This window comes from Saccopteryx leptura, chromosome 5 (assembly GCF_036850995.1).
Source record: "Saccopteryx leptura isolate mSacLep1 chromosome 5, mSacLep1_pri_phased_curated, whole genome shotgun sequence".
Classification (NCBI taxonomy): Eukaryota; Metazoa; Chordata; class Mammalia; order Chiroptera; family Emballonuridae; genus Saccopteryx; species Saccopteryx leptura.
Genome location: NC_089507.1, coordinates 90155169 through 90178269, shown reverse-complemented (window position 1 = coordinate 90178269; position 23101 = coordinate 90155169). Strand labels below are relative to the sequence as shown.

The 23101-nt window shown below is 37.1% G+C and overlaps 1 protein-coding gene across 1 annotated transcript in view; it reads left to right on the top strand.

Annotated features, from left to right (window-relative positions):
* The first annotated feature begins 381 nt into the window (after positions 1-381).
* DKK2 (dickkopf WNT signaling pathway inhibitor 2) overlaps positions 382-23101 on the top strand; it is a 109425-nt gene continuing 86705 nt past the window's right edge. The window contains exon 1 of the mRNA XM_066386032.1: positions 382-1313. Within this exon, the coding sequence (XP_066242129.1) occupies positions 1092-1313 (222 nt within the window). The 5' untranslated portion in view covers positions 382-1091. The remainder of the gene's footprint in view (positions 1314-23101) is intronic.

Below are 23101 nucleotides of genomic sequence, written 5' to 3'. Positions count from 1 at the left end.
GGAATGCAGATGGGAACCTAAGGAAGGGTGCCGGCGGTCCCCACGCTCGGTCGCGGCTAGCCCTCTTCGCTTCCACATTTGCACGCCTTCTGTTTCCGCAGGTCCTGCTTCCCTCTGGAACTGTTGTTAGCAGTTAGGAGCCCTCATGTTCCTCTGGGGATGAAACCCATTTTCTCAATTGTGGGGTGGAGGAGGATGGGAGGGGGAGCGGAGGAGAAGCAAGAGGGGAAGCCGCAGGGGGAAGGAGAGGAGGGGGGGCGGGAACGTGAGGGGTGAGAGAAGCGTTTTCACTCTTTGTCACTCTTGAATTGGGGGCGGAGAAAAAAAACCACTATGTGAAGCTATAAAAAGCAAAGGGGGCGGCGGTGAGAAAGCAGACACAGAGCGGGAGACTCCGCGGAGCGCAGGAGCGCTCCAGAACGTCGAGGCGGTGTCCCCGGTAGCGCTCGGCTGCCGGCTGGGAACCGAGAAACAACGCTTCGGGGCGACTGTGCGCGCGCGCGGGGAGACCTCAGCTTGCCTCGGCCCTCGAGGGTCGGGTCTGGGGGCGGTTCCTGATCTCCCACTTGTAGCGCCCGCTAACATTGAAAAGGAGGACTTGGGTCCTGAAAAGGTTGAGACATAAAGGGTAGGGAAAGCAAAGAGGAGAGAAAAGCAACGAAGGCCGAAGGAAAAGAAAGTAGTGTAGACCTTCTGAACAATTAAGAGGAGAATTGGACTGCGGAGATCCCGGCGGGACCGCGGAGGTGCGGGGAAAGGAGCAGCGGAAGCGGTGCAGTCGGTGGGGCTGAGTCTTCTTGCACCTCGGGTCACGCCTCCTTGGCGAGCAGGCGCCTCGCCTTTGATTGCTTCCAGTTACTACAGAACTTCCTGCCCTGGTGGAGAAGTGGGTCTTGCTTGGGTCGCGCTCGCTCTGGTTTGAGGCGCGAGACTGAGTTAACACGGTGCTGGGCCCCGAAGCCAAGTGGGGTTGGGGGAACAAAGTCTGCAAGGCTCCGCGCCCCGAGTGAGTGGCCCCCTGTGGGGTCCTCCCTCCCCTTGCATCAGCATCCTTCGGGCTTCGCGCCTCCCCGGGAACCCCTCGCCCGGAGATGGCCGCATTGATGCGGGGCAAGGACTCGGCCCGCTGTCTGCTCCTACTGGCCGCGGTGCTGATGGTGGAGAGCTCGCAGCTCGGCAGTTCGCGAGCCAAACTCAACTCCATCAAGTCCTCTCTGGGCGGGGAGACGCCTTTACAGGCCGCCAATCGATCTGCGGGCACATACCAAGGACTGGCTTTCGGCGGCAGTAAGAAAGGCAAAAACCTGGGGCAGGTAGGAAACCACCCCCCTGATACACTCTTTAGCCAGAAGAGGGAGGGACTAGAGCTCTTGAGAACGTCTTTTGCTTTGAGCCCCTTGACCTTCCGGGTGCGCCCGCAGGTGTGGGGCGCACAAGCGGGGAGGAGATCCCAGAGCAGGTCTTCGCGGGCGGAGGTGGCCGGGTGGCTGCTGGTGCTGGAGGGCGTGGAGTGGGCGGGCTAGGATTCTGTCTCACCTTTCCTTTGGTACATGGGCTTGCACCGAGATCTAGTGCGCATCGGTGGGGAAAGTGGCCAGAATCGTCCTCCTCCAAATTGAACACGGCGATCCTGAGGATGGTGTTAATATATAACACATAGTAACCGGCAGTGTTCTAAGCGATCTACATATATTTACTCTTCGTAATTCGACGAGCTAGGTGCTGTTACTGTCCCTATTTAGCAAATGGAGAAATTGAGAACAGACAGAGTAGCAGCTATTTGCCCAAGGCATACAGCTAGTTTAAGTGGCAAAGCGGGATTCCAGTCCCAGCAATATGAGTCTGGGTCCCGGGCTTTTAATCATTACATTTCACAGTCTGGAGGGAGGAATTCTTACCCTTTTTCAAGTTCTCCTTTCCTCCCAACCACTTTCTGTCTTCAAAGAAATAAGGCCACAGACAGCTTCAATAGGCGCGCGTTTCTCACTGCTGTAGAATTGAAAATGAATCATCTGGGAGGAACCAAAATAACGAAATGACAATGACAGCATCCTAGGCGCGGTCTACCGGGTGCAGGCGATGTAGCAAGGGAAAGCCCAGAGGCATTTTTGCTACAGGAAACTTTCCGCGGGCGTCTCTGTGTCTTTGTCACGCCGACAAATAGATTGATAGTCACATGTAAACAGTTACACACACACACACACACACACGCGCGCGCGCGCGCACACACACACACACACACACACACACACACTCGAGCGCGCACTCGGCACCAGCGGTGGTCCGCGCGCCTCAGCCAGGAGAGGGGGCCCTGTGGGCACTGGGAACCACGACTGCTCCCCCTTCCGCTCCTTTTGTAGGAAGCCAAAACCGAAAGCCAGTTTGCCAAACACACACGCACTCCGCACAACACAGCTGTCAAACCATGAAGGCAGCTCACTGCCCTAGAGATCCCGGGTTTCCTTGTTTCATCAAAGGAGCCAACTGAAGCCTTCTGTGAACTCTCGATATCCTCCACCGCCCTTGACCCCAACGCAAGCGGCAGGGTGAGAGTTGACAGCTTGGCCCCCTACTGCCCTCTCACGGGACAGTTTTGCAGTTCCAGAAGGCCTCCTGGGCTTTGAAATGTCAAGCATTTCAGCTATTCTCGCAAAGGAATACAAAGTTAGCAAGCACAGGATTTTTTTAAGGTCCCAAGGGAAATAAACTATACACATACATACGCCCTACACACATACATATCCTTTTCATATTCTCACCCATGTCACATATCGCCACACTCACACGATCACTGTACTTGAGCCTCAAAAACACCCTGACATTTTTAATCCATACGAATTTAACATTCTCTTAGAAGTTCATCATGAGATAAGGCAAAGGTTGCCAAGAAGGGGTGCTTTCAATCCAAATGACCAGACATACCTCTAATGCAACTGATTTCAAATTCTACCTTATCATTTGTTGAAAGCAGCTTAACGTTTAGCCAGCCAAGGACAGGGGATTGGACCCAATGATCTTTCGAGGTTCCTCTTTAACTTATGCACATTCTGTGAATTTCTGTAGAGGACTTTGTTTCCGTTACCATTGAACCCCAACACCTGATGTTCCTCAGTCAAATTATCAGATATGTCAGCACTTTCACTAGCCATAAAGTTACATGGGCTAGACTGAAGGATGCATCCCAGAACCCAGCTTATCTTTTATGTTTAGATAGTATATTTGTATGTAAATAGTGTAAAATGTCCACTTATTTTGCTGTTTCTCCAAATATCTGCTCCTTAAACAGTTTGCAACTATATTTGAATGTGTGTATTAAACTAAAGACTTGTTTATTTATTTTAAAAATGAGTTGAAATTTTTGAGTTGATTTTCTCATATACTCTTCATAACTTAGTGGTTCCACAGAATATATATATTTCATTATATTTATTTAACTGCAATATTAGATCTTTAAAATTTGTCATTGGGTCTGTGAAAAACTTGTAGCATATCGGAGACCACGGAAACATAAAAGAAAACATTGGGTTGAACTGCAAGAAGATAAGGGGGATATATGAGGATTATCTTTTGTATATTCTTGATTCTCACTTGTTTAGCAGGTGATCTCAATGCGTACAGTTGTGAAGAAACAAGTAGAGAAATCTCTTCTTTGAGGAGGAAAGATGATTCTTTGAATATATATGGGTCTCTCTATATTTTTTAATTCTATTAGTTATGTGGTCACCAAAATTCTTAATACTCTCATTTTTAATAATGGAATAAAAATTAGAAAAGACTATTCAAAAGTGAAGATGTCACTTGCTTTTACAGAGAAAAACTCTGGAATTGTAGCTAAACTAAATTTTTATTCATCATAATATAAAAATATGAATGAGAAGACTGAAGTAAATTGCCACTGATCTAATGAGCTAAGTTATGAAGTGTCATCCTGAGGCATAGTAGATTTAATTCTCTCACTTTTTTTTCTGTCCTTGAAGGATGCTACTGAAATATATGCATTGCAGAGATACAGGAACAGGGAACTATAAGATGCAATTTCAAGTAGACATATTAGACACTTACTCTTTGATCTTTTATTCCTTAGCATAAGTTGTCTACTTTAGTGTTTTCTGATTAACTTTCAAAATAGATGATTAAAATAAAAATTTTGTTGCCCTTGCAAAAGAAATTAAAAAGAAATTTAATAAATATTAATCTATAAAAGTGAAAATGAGACTAAATGAACCCAAGGTGTTCTTGATTCACTGTAGTTTGATTTCATATAAAGAAAACAATCTTATTTATAGGAATTCTGCTTGTGAAAAGCCTTTGAATTTCAGGAACAAGTTAGAGGGCTCTCAGAGAAAATACACTGTTTTCCAGAGGTGTTAAAATTCTCATTCTTAGATTTGCTTTCAAAGACACAGTTATCAGTTATGATAGAAACTGACATAGAAAATTGGAAATATTAATAGTCAGGGGATTACTACAGAAGTAACAAAAATGTTTTTGCTGAACTATTCACATTGTTTTTATGTGACTTTCTATTTGCATCTATTGCTAATGAGTTTTAGGAGGTAGTGAATGTATATATATACATAATATATGTGATAAAATATTAGGTTGTAGGACTGTTACTAACATATATAGGTGTCAATATTTATATACTTCAATTTCTGAAGAGATTATTGCAAATTTTCTAAACCAAAGGTCATTTTAAACAAAACTTCAATATCATACAAATAAATATATTCTGATTAAGCACATTGTTGCTCAACATAATCTCTCAAGATTGAGTTATCAGTTTTTACAGGTTATCTTAAAGACAAATTTTTTAAAAATGAAGTTTATAAAATCATTTTACCTTTGCAATATACCATGATTTTTTGAGGGGTGGGGAGTCTTCTAGATATATGTTTGTAATTGTTTCTTTTCGTCTTTACTCCTTGCTTTGTCTTTTTTAGACAAGCAGATTAATTAGTTTGAATGCAACGTTATAGAACTTTAAAACATTTTTTAAAATTTTGAATAAAACTATAGAAAATAATTACATTTTAAAGGTAGATAAGCTTCCTGACACATGTCTCTAAAATGAAGCTGAAACTGGTTTAACGTAAATTAAGATTCCATGATTTTCTAATATAGCTAGGACATTTGAAGGACAGTGGTTTAAATGAAGTTATGTTGTGCAAAAAGAATGATTGAAATATATTGAAACAGAAGCTGGAGAGAGTTGACTAGAAAGCATTAATATTTGTATATTGAATTTTCTTTAATAAAAATGCTGTATCTACTTGCATGCACAAACGCATAAAATTGCTTGCTGAAATAAACTATACACTCTATTTTCTGTAGGTGATCTCCTCACTTTCTGAACTTATTCATACTCTTCTTTTTTAACCCCAAACCAACTTTCCCTTGCTGGAGAGTAAATATCTACTATTTCCTCTGGACATCAACTGACACCAAACGATAACGGAAAAGCACAACATTTTTAAAATGCAATTTTCCAAAATAAAAAGATTTTGAAACAACCTACACTAAGCTTTCTTTTCTTTCACTGTGTATAATAGAGAATTGATAATAGCGGATACAAGTGGAAGGTTACCTCACGAATAGAGAGAAAAGTATTTTGATGATAATCTAAGTATGAGCATCCATCATTTTATTTTTCTGTTAGAGTAAAGAGAGCAAGGGACACGGTTACCTAAACTCACTCCAGCTGTGACTTTGACCCTACCATGGTCTTCTTTAGTGCTCCCTTCTGACAAACTTCTTCCCAGGATGTTTCAAATCTTATAGTATTTTTTTTATAAGTAGAGAAAGCATTATGATAGAAAGGTAACTGATATAATCTGTTCTAGGAGAATATTGCTGCTTCCTATTCTTTTTCCAGCACAATCATTTTAAATGTACATTAAAATAATCTGCTTTATTATAAAAGTCTTTTATAATACTTGATATATTTACCATTTTAGACTCAGTTTCTTCTGATTTTACTTCTTGGTATTAATGTAACATTGAAATGAATTACAATTTTATTTCTGTCCATGATGCCTTACCAGCCTTATAAAGCCATTTTACTTCATCATGCCTCTAGTCACTCATACTCATCGGCAAAAAGCAGATAAAGCTGCTCCTAGTTATTTAACTGATGACTGAAAAGATTAAGCTATTTTGTGTCTGCCTGTGCCTCTGACTGAGTCATTAAAAAAGAAATTCTGAAGCAAAATCCAAAAGAAAACAAAATTCATAATAATTAATAGATGGACTTTGCATTACATAGAATTGCTTTAAGGTTGCACATGGACAATTAAATATGGAATGAAAAACAAAAACTTAGTATCACCGTTTAAGGCAAATAGAAGATAATTTTCTCTTCCTCCTCTGTCCACTCTTGCTAGAAACTAAAGAAAAATGATATATTTATTTCTAATTGTTGGATTTTTTAGGACAAAAAATCCAAACTAAGAGGTCAACTGATATAAAATATGAGAGTTTTTTTGATACAAACATCCATCCATAAGAAGAAAAGTCACCATTCAAATATTTTAGAGTGACTTCCCATGGGCCTTGTATGCTAACAACTTTGGGTCACTGCCCACTTCTTCGAGTTCATATAAAGAAATGAAGGCCACGGATATTACCAACATCTAATGAGAAGTTTTTTAGGAGGGCTCATCCCATCAGTCCTGGACTTAGGAATGGTAAATTGAATAAGAGAAAACTTTAAGGCAAAGAGACTTCAATAACAGATTTAAATTGCTGTATTTTAACTCTAGAAATTTATTCATGTAGCTTTAAAAACAGAATTATTATTCTGACACTTATTCCACAACTACTGACCTTATATAATAGATTATAATTTGGGATCTTAGTACTAGTTTATATTTATCTATGTCTCCAAATAATAAATGTAGAAATAAAACCAACAAAACACAAAATTGGTATTTTTTTTAAAAGTTGCTTATTTTTTTCATAATCAAAGAAAAGCAACAAATATGCATCAACTATCCTTTTAAATATATTAGAGTACCTAATTTAATTGGTTGATTCTATTTCTGTATTATAATTTGGTACACAGACTAGCTTAACTATATTATATTTTATAAAAATACATTTTAACTGTCCCACCCTGTCTAAAACAAACAAATGAAATCAATGATGAGTAAGTACATTAAATGTCAAAATAAATCAAAGCACTTCAATTAAGGGGAGTGGCTTCTTCGAGTGGTGGACCTAACCAAACATTTTCTAAAAGATGTTAGTTTCCCATATTATGCTTTATATATGGAATGAAAAAGTTTTTCTTCTGGGTACTGGAAGAAAAGAGTGATTTGTGGAATATCATTTCCTTAAACTGGCTTGCAAGTAGTAAAGCACACATAACATTAGAGTAAAACATTCTTTTTATTAATTATTTACTCTGTGCCTGTCACTGCTCTAAATATTTTATTTAAATTAACTCTTGATTTTTTCAGCAGGCTTTTGAAGCAAGTCCTACTATCATCCTTATATTTATAAGTAATGAAATATTTTATAAAAGCTAAAACAATAATTCTCCTGAGGCACAGAGAGGTTATGCAATTTGTGCAAATCACACAGCAGTAAGTGGAGAAAACCAAAATACAAACCTAGGCAAAGTAATGTTACAGCCTACATATTCAACTACCAGGCTGTGCTGCTACAATTTGCTAAGGTTATTCTGGACTTAAGAGGAACATGGGCCTTTATTTTATTCTTTTTTATATTTTCTGATGACATGAGTATAACTATAGGTTCATTAAAAACAACAGCAAAACCAAAGCCCTCCTTTCTGCCAACTGCTGCTACTCTGAGCAGCCAAAGTATGTTAGCACTTCATGGATACAAAAGCAAGCACAGCACTACATCGTGTTCATCTCTGCCTTTCCTTGCCTCTCTGCCAGGAATTCTTCACTGTCATCAAGGCAAATACACACACCCTCTTTTCTTCTACTTTTTCCAATACAGTATACCATTGCCCAAGTAGAAGGGAATGTTATTAGATAAATTCTATTTCTCTTCTTTTCTCATAGCAACCACCACACTCTACCCTATTTCTCTGCATCTTAGTGCCTTCAGGTGCCCACTGATAGCTTATCTATGGCCTCCCTACAATGGCTTGAAGTTGGTTCAGCTGATATCCCTGACACTCTGGTCAGACAGGGAAACCTGTCTAGGTTTAGAGCCTGCTATTGCTTTCTCCTTGCTTTGAGCCCTCCTACGCGTTTCTCAGATGCTCTGTAGTCGTCCTACAGCACCAGTTTCCCAGCAGGCTCCATATTCCTGCTCTCCATTCATTACCTTAATGTCTTTGAAAAAGTCAGTTAATTCTGGTTCTTTTTATTTTTAAACCTGTAAAATAAAACAATAATAACAACAGCAGCAATATTACTAATAATACTTATCGTACTGGGCAATAGGGAGGAAGAGAAAAGTGCACATAGGTAGTGTGCTAAATATCGTTCTTACTGCTACCGTCATGGAAATACTTAAGGTTGAGTGCTCGTGCACAGAACAGAAGTGGCTGCTTACTCTTCCCCACCAAGTGGGGCAGGGCAACTAAACTACTGTGTATTATGTGCGTGAAAAAACAAATGAACTCAATTGCACTAAGGCCAAGAATTGTAAGAGAACAAAACAAGACAAGACACACTGTCACATTTCTTGTATTGCATGTTAACACTAAGAAGGATGTTAAGTTACTGCTGTCACGTAAGAAGTAAGCAAAATAGTAAGTAGCTTAGTAATTAGTGAAATTACACAGAAGCAAGGGTACACGAGGCATTAAAAATACAATCACGATGAGTAGAAGTCCTAACAACCACCTCAATGAGTTATTTAAACACATGAACACAAACAATCGAAGAACATGTTAGAATCCGCTGCCAACAACATTAATTTGATATTCTCCAAAGTCGATAGCCTCTGCAAGGCAAGCTGCTCAACACTGTGCACAATGCCTGGGGCCAGAGAGCTTGCTGAGATTTTGAAAGGTTTACAACCCTCTTTGAGTGTCAGCTGTCCAGCTAGCAAGACTCAGAAATTCAGGGTCATTATTTCTACTTCATTTTCTTCACTTTCTTTTCTTTCTCTCTCTCTCTCTCTCTCTCTCTCTCTCTCTCTCTTTTTGAATGATTCAGGAGATTTGGAAATATTTAACAACGTTAAATTGAGAGTGAAAGTTATCTCAGTGAAGAGCGTGATAAATTCAGCATGTTAGAAACAAACTGCTGATAAATATTTCTATATAATAATGAACTAAAACAAACTTTATCAAATAGTGGGGATTGGGGGATAAGTTGTCATTTAAAACCAACCGAAATGACAGATCACATTCAAATAATAGTCTTCATTTGTTCATTCTAGATTTATTTTATCTTAAACCTTTAAAATTTGGCTCAACAGGCATTTTGCTAATTTTTATCTTGAAATCCAAAGTCTTTTTTCCCCAGAAAATACCTTCTATACTTTATAGCCTGCTGTATATACTTTATACCTTATATATCCCTTTGCTTCTGTGATATTACAACTCTTTTCCTTCCTGGATCATTTCTTCCCTTGATGGGAAGTCAAGCTGATGTGGAAGAGTAAGACTATCTCCATAAACAGTGAAGAAAAGGTCTGTTCATGTAGGACATTACACTGATGATGTAAAGAGGTGCTGTCTGCCTTCCCCCCCCCCAATACTTTAAAAGAAATAAAATTATTTTTTTTTATAAATGATCCATTGTACTTTGAGGAAGTCTGATCCTAATTTTATCATTTACAACTCACTAAAGAAAACATAAGTGAGAAGAGGTAGACTTATAGACTTAAAAAGAATTAGAAGTATGGTAAGAAATAACAAAGTTGCACCAGCAGGGAAGTAGGCATCTGGCCACCTCAGGATAGATTAGTGGAAGGGGTCTGCTACTACAAAGGGCAGGTGGAAGGATAGAATGTGTGCTAAGATACATCAAAAAATATTTGATAAAGATGCAAGATAAAAATGATGCCACAGATTTTCTTTCTTTCTTTCTTTCTTTTCTTCTTTGAAGCTGGAAACGGGGAGAGACAGTCAGACAGACTCCCGCATGTGCCCGACTGGGATCCACCCGGCACGCCCACCAGGGGCGATGCTCTGCCCACCAGGGGGCGATGCTCTGCCCCTCTGGGGCGTCGCTCTGCCGAGACCAGAGCCACTCTAGCGCCTGGGGCAGAGGCCAAGGAGCCATCCCCAGCGCCCGGGCCATCCTTGCTCCAATGGAGCCTTGGCTGCGGGAGGGGAAGAGAGAGACAGAGAGGAAGGAGGGGGGGTGGTGGAGAAGCAAATGGGCGCTTCTCCTATGTGCCCTGGCCGGGAATCGAACCTGGGTCCCCCGCACGCCAGGCCGACGCTCCACCGCTGAGCCAACTGGCCAGGGCCCAGATTTTCTTTTTAAACAAACACTCTAACAGTATTTTTCAAAATTAGTTTCTACAGACAACTCATTCCTTTGATTTTGTCATTTAGACCTCTTTTGAAACTAATTTCAGAAGCAGTTTATGTGTTTATTTTAGACTATAACTATATGACCACAAATAATGCTATACATATTTTACATATGTTAACATACCATACTCAAATAATTTGGCTCTAAGTGGCTTTGTGTTGTTTCTGTAAAACAAATGACTTGGTTCTGGCTGGTTGGCTAAAGGGTAGAGCATTGGCCCAGTGTGTGGATGTCCGGGTTCGATTTCCAACCTGGGCACACAGGAAAAGCAACCATCTGCTTCTCCACCTTTCCCCCTCTCGCTTCTTTCTCTCTTCCCTTTATGCAGCCATGGCTTGATTGGATTGTGTTGGCCCTGGGCTCTGAGGATGGCTCCATGGCTTCCACCTTAGGTATTAAGAAAAGCTCAGTTATGGAGCAATGGAGCAATGTCTCAGATGGGTAGAGCATTGCTCCCTAGTGAGCTTGCCGGGGTGGATCCCCTTGGGGCACAGACGGGAGTCTGTCCCTGCTTCCACTCCTCTCACTGAAAAGAAGAAAGAAAGAAAGAAAGAAAGAAAGAAAGAAAGAAAGAAAGAAAGAAAGAAAGAAAGAAAGAAAGAAAGAAAGAAAGAGAGAGAGAGAGAGAGAGGGAGGGAGGGAGGGAGGGAGGGAGGGAGGGAGGGAGGGAGGGAGGGAGGGAGGGAGGAAGAAAGGAAGGAAGGAAGACCTAAATAACTTACAGAAGGTGAGGTTGTAAAAGAAAATGTGTATTTCTTGAAATAATCCCAGAAGTTCCAAAGATTTTCTCAGTCATGAAATTGTATTGAAGTTACAATTGTAAACCCTTAAGTGATGATTGGGACTTTAAGATGAAAAACCCTTAGCTTGGTTTATAGTTTTAAAATTAAAAAAATAAATAAATATATATATATATATAGTATTTTGTAATGAAAAAAAATATATATATATATAGTATTTGTAATGAAGTTTTCTCCACTAGAGGGACCTGGTTAAAATTTATGTAGTATGGTTACTACTTCTCAGAAAATCATGGTGTTCAGGAAGTAATCAATGAGTGCAAGCCAGTAGTAAGTTTCCCACCTAAAACCCACTTTTTTCCTGAATGAAGAGGCATGAACAAAACATACTCAGTATAATTCCCTAGAGATTAGTCTAGTGACACACATTTTTTTTTCAAGTGCCACTTATTAGATAAATGCATGAACTGTGGCAAAAAAAAAAATCTGTGAAAGTTTATTTTTTTCAAAACTCAAGCATATCCAATTAAAATTTCAGAAAAAAGCATTTTTACTGCTTAACTCAGTAAAAATGTTTTTGCAATTGTCTAAATTAATACAATGCTTCCAAAATGCTCTTCGGAAATTCTTACAAAATTTCCCTGCTTGTCTGTTTGCCCTACTGCTATCTTTCCAACCCTCTTCAGAAGGAAATAGTTTTTTAACAAGAAAAATCTTGAAATTACATTTCTAAGGAGTCTTGGCCACACCAGCTACAACGCATTATAACCAAATTTTAGTCTCTTTTGGTTCTCATTGTTAGAGCCTAAGTGACCAGCCTCACGTCTTATGCCATAGTCACTCCAGTGATTGAATACAAATTGGATTGGAGTGTGCGCTATGACTTCTTGTTAGAAAACACAAGCTTTCAACACAAAATAATAATTATATTTAATGGACTGGCAATTAAAAATTAAGACCAAAAATATAATTCTGGTTCTTAATAAAGAAAAGTATAGCCCAATCTCACCAGTAATTCTGTTTTTTTAAAGAAGTCCACTTTTGAGAGAGGCTGAGACTAACTGGAGATAATGCTCTGAATGTTGAGAACAAAATATTCTAATATTTCAAGGGCTATTTAGAACACCTTAAGGAATTTAGTAGGCTGAATGTCCAAAGCAACAAACAAATTAATAATTTCAAATTCATGTTATCAGTGAAGATCTCAAAGCGATCATAATAAAGTTTAATATAAGAATTTGAAGGAGTGGTATTATGCAGCTAATATGTATAGAAAGGAAAGGAAAAACACAATTAGGAGCGACTTGTGATGTAGACACAAAACCAAACAGGGTTAAAAATCCAAAGTCTAAATCATAGTCATTGCCCATTCATAGATAATGCAGTCTGATATTGAACATGGTATTACTATATATTTTCAGTACATGCCAAACGATATATTACAGCCAACATTAGTATGGTAGGATACTGGGCAATACATAATGTCTTGCTTCTAGAAGATAAGACAACTAATAGTTTTTCAAAACCCATTTTATATCAAGAAGTTTGTGTTATCTCACTTAATCTTTTCAATACCCTATGTGCTTCTATCATGGGAAGAACACAGTAAATATTTTAGAGAAGCAATCAAGCAAGAAAAAGATGCTAGAAAAGTGAACCATGAGCTAACTCAGCATTTAGTATCTGTGGTTCCATGATGTCTCAGCTTTAAACTCAGAGTTATTTGATTATGGTGTTAATGTTGATGAATAGTTTTGCCTTTCTGAAATAAATGGGGAGGATCACTGATTTTTTTCTTTTAATTTATGAAGGAGAATGAGATTGAGATGGCCATCAGGTCATTAGGCTATATCATACAGATGGCTAACAGGTACATGAAAATATGCTCAACATCATTAATTATCAAGGAAATGCAAATCAAAACCACAATGAGATACACACCTGTTAGAATGACTGTTATCAAAAAGACAAGAAATAACAGTGTGTTAATGAGGCTATGTAGAAAAGGGAACCTTTGTACACTATCAGTAGGAATGTAAATTCATGCAGACACTATAGAAAATGGTATTGAGGTTCCACAAAATATGAAGAACAGAACTATCATATGATTCAGCAATTCTACTTCTAGGTATTTATTCAAAGGAAATAAAACATTACTCGAAAAGGTATATGTTCTGCCTGACCAGGTGGTGGCGCAGTGGATAGAGTATCAAACTGGGACATGGAAACCCAGGTTCGAAACCTCAAGGTCACTGACTTGAGTGTGGGCTCATCTGGCTTGAACACGAGCTCATCATCAGCTTGAGCAAGGGGTTATTGGCTTGAGCGTGGGATCACAGACATGACCCTATAGTTGCTGGCTTGAGCCCAAAGGTCAATGGCTTAAAGCCCAAGGTCACTGGCTTGAGCAAGGGGTCACTCAGTCTGCCATAGCCCCCCCCACTCAAGGCACATATGAGAAAGCAATCACTGAACAACTAAGCTGCAATGAAGAATTGATGCTTCTCATCTCTCTCTCTTCCTGTCTGTCTGTCCCTATCTGTCCCTCTCTCTGTTTTTCTCTGTCTCTAACAAAAAAAAGATATATATTCCTTTGAATATCTACATGTTCATATGTTCATTGCAGCACTATTTATAATAGCCAATATATGAAAACAACCTAAGTACTCATTGATAAATAAATTGATATAGAGGTAGTGATAAGTATATATTATATAAATATTTATATAATCTTATATAAATAGATGTACATATTTGCAATGACAGGAATGAACCTTGATGGCATTATGCTAAGTGAAATAAGTCAAAAATATTGCTCACAAAATTTAGAGGATCAAGGAACGTGCAAATACTCCAATACTTTCAGCCTTTTGTATAGTGCATTTTCACCAATGAAATAAAATTTAGTTTTGCATCTCATTTGCATAATTGAACAACTTTCTTTGACTTTTGTTTGCTTTTCTGATGGTCTTGTTTAATAAAAAAATCAAAAGCTTCTTTTTTTTAATCACTTCATACTCATTTTAAAATATCTCCTAATTTTTGTGAGCAGTATAGAAAGACAAATAACATGATCTTTCTTATATGTAAAATCTTAAGAAAGCAAATAAACATACAAACAAACAGCAAGCTTCAGATACAGTCAACAAATTGGTGGTTGCCAAAGACAGTGGATGAAAGGTGGGGAAATAAAAGCTTTTATTTTTAAATTAAAAAAATGAAACATGTAGAAAGATATCACTGACATTGAAGATCAAAACAACTCCATGTGAAATTAATTTAGCAAATTTGTCAATATTTTTTTTGTACTTCAATCTTTGTACAAGATATTTTTAATTATATGGAGACAGATAAGCATGTTTTACTAGAGCAGGCCTTGTAACAACTGATGAAGAAAAATAATCAGTGGTATTTAATCTAAACTGTGAATAATTTCTCAAGTCAGTCTACAATCTTGAAATAATTTAGATTATGAGTTCTTGGTTCGAGTGAATTATGATAAATATGATCTTGGAGAATTGAGATATATTGAATGTAAATTGTGAAATCATTGTTATATTTTAGTTCCTGCATTTTCAGGATGATATTGAAACTATAGACATATAACATTTGTTTACTTTCTATTTTTTTACCAATATAAAAAGAGTGAATAAAATAGTTTCCCCCATAGTGGAATTTTATTTTGTTTTATTATAGGAGTTTAACAACTTTATAGAACTGTGCCTATACATTCTGGGACCATTCATTATCTTTGTTTCCTCGTGTCTGATGAAGAAACCAGAATTGCCTAGTCTTCAAGGGTAGTAACCATAAATACCCATTAAAAGAAAAAAAATAAGCATGATAAGCACCTGATCATTAGTAAAAGGTAGCATTGTTTAAAAGGGCTTAAAGATAGTGTGTGGGAAATTCAGCACCCAAAATTTCAAAGAAATAAGTGTTAGTTTATACTCTTCTTGATGTCAGTTCTAGTGCTGGGAGAGAAAGGCAATTCATACTAATTGTTCAATAGATTCTGGATTGTTGACTATGTTTACTCTGACCAGATTTTCATTAATGATCAGGGAGTCAAGGTGTGGGCCAACTGTTTTGTTATGTTTTAGAAAGACTAAGGAAGAGAGATATTCCCTTGTTGGTCTAATAATTGCAAACCCAGCAACAGGAACATAGAGCATTTTTGGAATGTGCACATGCTTAACACCTGGAATTTTCTGAGAGTTATAGTCATACTTCATCAGTCATCAGAATGAAAAGCCAAATGCCGATCTGAAGAACTTCTGAGACAATTCTTCTGGAGCTAGCAATATACCCTACTTGTCATCTCTTAAGCATAAGCTTTTAATCCCTTCTTCCGAAAATTGTTTATTTTAAAATATGAGAAAGGCTAAGGATGTCACAGCTGAGCTGTGAACTTTCTCTTTAAAGAATCCCATTCTTCAAACCCATCTTCAGCAAATAAACTGGCATTTCATGTGCTGAGCAGATGGTGTCCTGTAGTACTGGCCAGCCCACATGTGCAGCTGGGCCTATCTGGCACACAGGTGTCCTGATTTGGACCTTCTTGAAATTCTGACACCACACTTTCCTCCATTGGGAAGTGTGACTTGGCTATGCTATTTTTTCCAGTGACAACAGATATACTGGCCTAACAACAGTTCTGACTAAGGTGATAACATAACCCTCTAACTCATATTTAGTTCGGACCCAGAGCATCGCGTTTGTCCTAAAAGTCTGGGCCAAGTTTTTGGTTTTTTATTTCCTCTTTTATATTATCTTGTGTCATTCATGTCTCCTTCCTTCACCTCTCTGAAATTTGGGTACTTCTCAGAAGGGTGGGAAAGTCCCTCTGACAATGCTGTGATGAACAAACAAAGCGAAAAACAGCATGAAGTGGCTGGCTTTTCTAATCATTGGCAAATATTGGGTAACCACATTCCAAAGTTAAGTAATCTTCAAGGATTTAAAAATTGGAAAAACTAAACAAATTTATTACATTTTTCATAACATTTGACAAAAACTACTCTGAAAGTAAAAGGAGATTTCAAATGTAGGCAGCAAAGAGAAAATTTACTTGGTACTTTTTCTGTACAATCTTTTACATAATCATTTCAGTCTCACCCAAAATACTTCTCAATGAGGAGCCCAGATGTTTCAAAGCTTTATTTATTTCTAAAAACAACAACAACAATATTTGAAACTTTCCCTTTCCTTCTCATTTTAGTAACAACTGCCTCTAACAACTGCTTATAGCAAGTATGGCTAGGTAAGAAAAACATTAGTGGAAATAATGAGAGAAGTAGATGGTATCTCAAGTTAGAGTTTTAGGTTTGTTGATTGGCTCTCTCTTTAGACAAGAAGACATAATTACTCAGCTCAAGAGAGAACTAAAAGTGTATTACCTAGAAGTGACTTTATCCCACTGTGTTAAAATAATTCAAACATTGCCATTGGTCTAAAAGGAATAATATACTATGAAAAATACGTTCTGATTTTCAAAAAAGTGAAGCATTTATACCCTAAATTAATGACTTTGGTATTGATTCTGGACTACATCATGAAGCATGTTATAAAATTAAGTACTGAGGGGAATAGATATTCCTAAGAAATAACACAGGTTTCCTTAGAATAAATTATGGCACACTAATTTTATTATTTCTTGAACAAAAAAATTGGTCTGTTATCAGTTTGGTGTTTAATCCTAGCCATCTGTAATTATTCCCTTTGTGATTTAATAGACTAATGGCTTTAAATGCCATTATATGACAATGGCTCCCCTATTTATTTATACTTCCAGGCAAAACCTTTCCCTTAAACTTCAAATTTATATATTCAAGTGCTAATCTAAGATTCTCACTAATAGATATTCCTTACTGACCATATCAAAAGCCCATTTTTTTCCCTGTTTCCAAACCTGCTGGGCCACAGATTTTCTTATCTCATTTGATGATGAATGTATTTTCTAACTGCTTTGAATTCACGCATAATTTTTCTCTTCACTCACATTCACATTCAGCCCATCAGGAAAGCCCCTTAGCTCTATCTTTAAAGCATATGCATAGACCAACAAAGGCATCTCCACAAAAATCTGAGGTAACAATAGCTCACAAAAAAAAATGACATAGGCATTTAGATCAGACTGAACAAGACATGGACAGGGCAGAGCAGACGTTCCTGAGCAAATAACTTTTGTAATCTAGGAAGTGTTTATCTGTATGCATCTAAAACATTAAAATATTTAGTATTCTAAGAACCAATTCAACCATCAAATCTGCTATTGTCAGGGCAGAAAAAATTACTTATGTTATACACTATAAAAACACTTTGTACATCCTGTTCTTTGTTAGTAAGCTGGATTCTTCAATCATTTTTTTTAGTGACTAGACAGTATGAAAACCCATATTATTAGCTCATTAGCTGTGTTTTCTTGATATTTTACTTTTTTTTTTTTTAGTTTTTCTCTGTTATGGTACACATATAGCTAGGAGTGGAGTGGATGCTAAGCAGATAAGGCGAATGATTTTTTAGATTGACTAGGACATTGTCAAATGGCCTTATACTAAGATGTGACAGCTCTTCAAGTTCAAACTTTCAAATAACTTTGTTCTACTTTGACTTTGGAAAGACAAGCTTTATTTATTATTTAGAGTTAAGGGAAGCACTGTCACAAAAATGGCATCTTGATATTGTTATCACACCATTAATTAAATTCCCAAATTTTATCATGAATAATAAAGTTTTCTCTTTTAATGTTACTCACATCACTAATATAATTTATCTGTTGCACTGGTACATAGACATTTGAAGAAAATTTTATTTCATTTTAGTAATTAAAAGTATCTCTTTGGCCTAAATTTTTTTTTATTTATTCATTTTATAGAGGAGAGGGGGGAACAGAGAGAGAGAGAGAGAGAGAGAAGAGACAGAGAGAGAGAAGTGGGGGAGAAGCTGGAAGCATCAACTCCCATATGTGCCTTGACCAGGCAAGCCCAGGGTTTCAAACTGGTGACCTCAGCATTTCCAGGTCAACGCTTTATCCACTGTGCCACCACAGGTCAGGCCTCTTTGGCCTAAATTTTAGGTTATTTTCTAATTGCACTTATAGGACTTAGTATTTGTGTCTCAAAAGAGATGAAAAATACAAACATATTAATTTATACTGTTGTATTAAGAAATTAATCAATGAAACAGACAAGAAAGCCTAAATATAGATTAAGACATAGGTCATTAAAAGAAAGAGGAACTATTTAAAAACTCATGTTGGAACAATTTAGTATTTATATAGAAAAATTGATATTTTAATACTAACTTACGATATATAAAAATCAATTCCAAATGGATCAGTGCTAATAAATAAAAAGGCGAAAACAAAATCTTTAGAAGGAAATATAGTAAATATCTTTAAAGCCTTGGATAAGATGAAATTTTTCTTCTTTCTTTTTATTTATTTATTTTTTCTTTCTTACTAAGGGAGAGGCAGGGAGGCAGAGAGACAGACAATTCTGTATGCACTTCTGCATGCACCCTGACCGGGATCCCATTGACAAGCCCTCTAGGGGGTGATGCTCTGCCCATAGGGCATTACTCTATTGCTTAACGGAGCTCTTCTAAGCGCCTCAGGAAGAGACCATGGAGCTATCCTCAGCGCCTGGGGCCTACTTGCACTATTTGAACTATGGCTATAGGAGGGAAGAGAGAGAGATAGAGAGAGAGAGAGAGAGAGAGAGAGAGAGAGAGAAGCCAGAGGGGTAAGGGTGGAAAAGCAGATGATTGCTTCTCCTGTGTGTCCTGGCCTGGAATTAAACCTGGGACTTCCACACACCGGGCTGATGCTCTTCAAGAAGAAATTTTTAAAGCAAGACACTAACAAAAACCAAAAAAAATTGGTAAAAATAAGATTACTGGCTCACCTGATGACACCAAAAAGAGAGTAGAAAATAGACTACTAACCAGGAGCTGTATGAACACATATAGTCAGTCATCCCAAATTTTATGTGACTATAGATTTTTGGCCAAAATATTTAACAGATTACTAAAAATTAAAAAGGAATTAAGAGGAAGAAAATTTAATTAAAGTAGGAAAAACACATGAACATGCATTTCACAGAAGAATAATAAAAGGCCAAAACTATTTGCATAAAGCCTCAAACTTATTTGTAGCAATGACCTAGCAATTCTGTTCCTATAAATATAACCCGGATGATGTTTATTCATGTGTGCCAGAAGATGTATATAGAAAGGGCTATGGCAGCACTCTTGGTAATATCAAAAAACAGTTCGTTAACAAGGAAATGCATGTATAAATTATGGAAGATTAATACAATGAAGGGAAGGAGCAATGAAAATAAATAAATGAACTAAAGCTAGAGGTGAGCATGAATAAAGCTATGAAATGTAATGGTTAGTGGCAGAAAGAAAAAATTTGTATAAATAATATTGAGGTTAGCGTTGATTTTGGAGGAAGTCAGGGGGTTAGACTATGAAAAGGATAATAAATAGAGGAAAGTTATTAATATTGTAGTTCTTGATTTGGATAGTGGGTTCACAGTTGTGTTTGGTAATTTATAAATATCTAAAAATTTTGGATGTATCAAGTATTTTAAGACTTTTAGAAATAAAAAATTGAAGAAAACATTTGAAAATCTTTGTATAATGTAGGAATCTTCCATTCAGGTGTGATAACTGCAGATGAAAGTAAAGACAGACATAAATTTCTCTAAGCATACCCTCTGAAAAATGTTATCACATTAAAATAAATTTAGAGGCCAAATGTGCACAACAGGATTAAGGAGAATTTTGTAAAAGTAAGATTCAGACTTTAGCAAATGTAGTTAAAATATTTTTTTTCAGGGACATTTTTTTCTACTTGAAAGAATGGCTAAAAAATAAGCTGTGGTTGTTCAGACTTAGTAAGTATTTTCTCAGAAATGAACAAAGTGAACCTGTCACTTCAAGGAAAACATTTCATGATATTTGTTGCCATGATAAGATTTGAACTTTCAAGGTCTGCATAACTCAATGAACTAACATTTTCTAAATAGTGGATGATGTTGCAAATTTGTAATGCAAAGTAGACCAAAGGATTTTAATGTAATAGAATATGAAAGATTCACTGATGTGGTTTCAAATTCCATGTTGCAACTAATCTTTGGGAAACTACCATTTGTCAAGTTTTGGTATAGTAATTAAAGAAAAATATTCACAAGTACATGAAAAAGCTATTAAAATACTTCTCCCTTTTCATTATAAAAAATATTGATTGATTGATATTAGAGAGAAAAAGGGAGAGAAAGAAAGAAAAACATCAGTTGTTCCATTTGTTTGTGCTTTCATTGGTTGATTCTTGTATGCTGCCTGACCAGAGATCACACCCACACCCCTGGAATATCAGGATGAGACTCCAAACAACTGTGCTACCTGCCCAGGGCTACTTCTGCCCTTTCAAACTACATGTGTGTATGAAATCATGTAAAAAAATCTATTTCAACCAACATAATAAACTGCAAGAAATTAAATAGGAAGCAGTTAGGAGAATTCAGTTGTCTCCTACTAACTAAGTCAGATATTAAAAAGATTTTCAAAAATGTAAAATACCACACTTATTATATACTTTTTATTTTGTTATTTTTTTATAAACATATAATAGAGTTTTTGGTATTTTTTAAATGAACTCATAAACATCACTATTTTTTTAAGTTTTAACTTCTAATACAGTAATTATGATAGATATAAGAAAGATAAACAAAAGCTTTTTGGTGCTCTCACTAGTTTTTAAGACTCTAATAGGGTCCTTTGACTCAACTCTGAGAACAACTTTCTTATGCAAATTCTTGGTCTTTCTCTTTCAGTGCTTAGGAGCAAAGTAAATAGAAAAGTTTCAGAAATTTCAGAACGTACCAAGAGAAGTAAGAAGGCAACTTGATCCATTTGTTTTAGTTTCATGTTCTAGTTTCTCAGACTTAAATAAAGCCGCTTACTAAGGTTGAACTTCACATTTTTCTCTTAACCAGTATTTACTGAGAACTTTCTATGGGATAAATATCATCTTAGTACTAGGAATACAGAGAAAAGATAAATGCCTCTCATATAAAGGATGCTTAAATTAAGAAACTGGATTTAACTTAAATCTATAACAGTGAAAGATTGTGTGAAAGCACTAAGATATGCTTTAGTAGATTATTTTAATTTAGAAAATAAAAATGAAGGTATTATTCTTTATTGCCTACCCATGCTCATGATTAGCTATCTCAATAAAGGGCTAAGCAATCATTTTAAAGGAAATCACTGGACATTTTGTAGTTATAAATTGATGGGTCCTTAACCAAGAATCTTGGCTGAAGTCTAACTTGAAGCACACACTGTGAGTATAGGCATCATATCATTACTCCCTTCTTTGTTAGAAGGCAGCCTAATTGTAGGTAAATAAAGTCATTTAAACAAATAAAACATTTTTTTTGTTTTGTTTTTTTTGTTTTTAGTGTAAAAAGCAGCTTAGTCTCTAAAGTGATGGTAAACTTCCCAGATGACAAAATGCTTTATTATCCTTAGAGGAAAATAAAATCTTTTGAAGTACAAATTTGAGGAATTGATGAACCGTCACCTGGAGCCAAATTCTTATTCTCTGTAATTCCAGAAGAATTCCCACAGAATCACAGAAATTCAGAAACTGGTTAGCAAGTACTCGTTTAAAAAATAATTTGTTAGCCAAGGAGCCAAAAATTGCTTTTTGCGTAACAAAATGCCTTACTCCACTTTGATACCGATTCAAGAATGTCCCTTCTATGGCTGTGTCAAAGTGAGAGCTTGCATATTTTATAAAGTGACATACTTGAAAAATTATTTCTGTCCCTTTGTCCTCCCCCAGCTGCAAGTTCCCTTGTTCAAACAAGATTTTATAAATTTATTCTGAAATAAGTTTTATTTTCCTTTGCTCTACCCTTTCCAGCTGCAAAATCCTACCGACTTTGTGCAATAATTAATATACAGTGTGTCCGTAAAGTCATGGTGCACTTTTGACCGGTCACAGGAGAGCAACAAAAGACAATAGAAATGTGAAATCTGCACCTAATAAAAGGAAAACTCTCCCAGTTTCATACCTATTCAGTGCAGTTCGATGTGGGCTCACACACAGATTTTTTAGGGCTCCTTAGGTAGCTATCCCGTATAGCCTCTACAGACTCGTCACTGACTGATGGCCTACCAGAACGGGGTTTCTCCACCAAACTGCCAGTTTCCTTCAACTGATTATTCCACCGAGTAATGTTATTCCTATGTGGTGGCGCTTCGTTATAAATGTGCCGATATTCATGTTGCACTTTGGTCACGAATTCAAATTTAGCGAGCCACAGAACACACTGAACTTTCCTCTGTACCATCCACAACTCGACTGGCATGGCCGTGGGCTGCTCCGCTGTATACATGGTGTTATGTCATCATCTGCGCATTGTGCACATGCTGCCACATCATCCTACAGAAACTGGAAGGGTTTTGTTTGTTTGTTTGTTTTTCTTTTAATTTGGTGCAGATTTCATATCTCTATTGTTTTTTGTTGCTTTCCTGTGACTGGTCAAAAGTGCACCATGACTACGGACACACTGTATATGTTTAAAGTAAGAATTCATCTTCTCTCTTCAATTGTCCCATTTGCAGATTTCTAGCCTTCGCATGGCTTTTTCAGCTTTCTGTTTGTAGCAATGTTTCATAAATACAGAACCAGCTAAGGTTCTCCACCATTTCTTTCCATCCACGTCCACAGTGTGTCGTGATTATCAGTGGTTCTGATTCTTGCCAGTGAAGATTAGCCCAGGCCCTTCCTCAGCTGCAACAGTACTTTTTTTTTTTACAGGTACACAGAGAGAGAGAGAGAGATAGGGACAGACAGACAGGAAC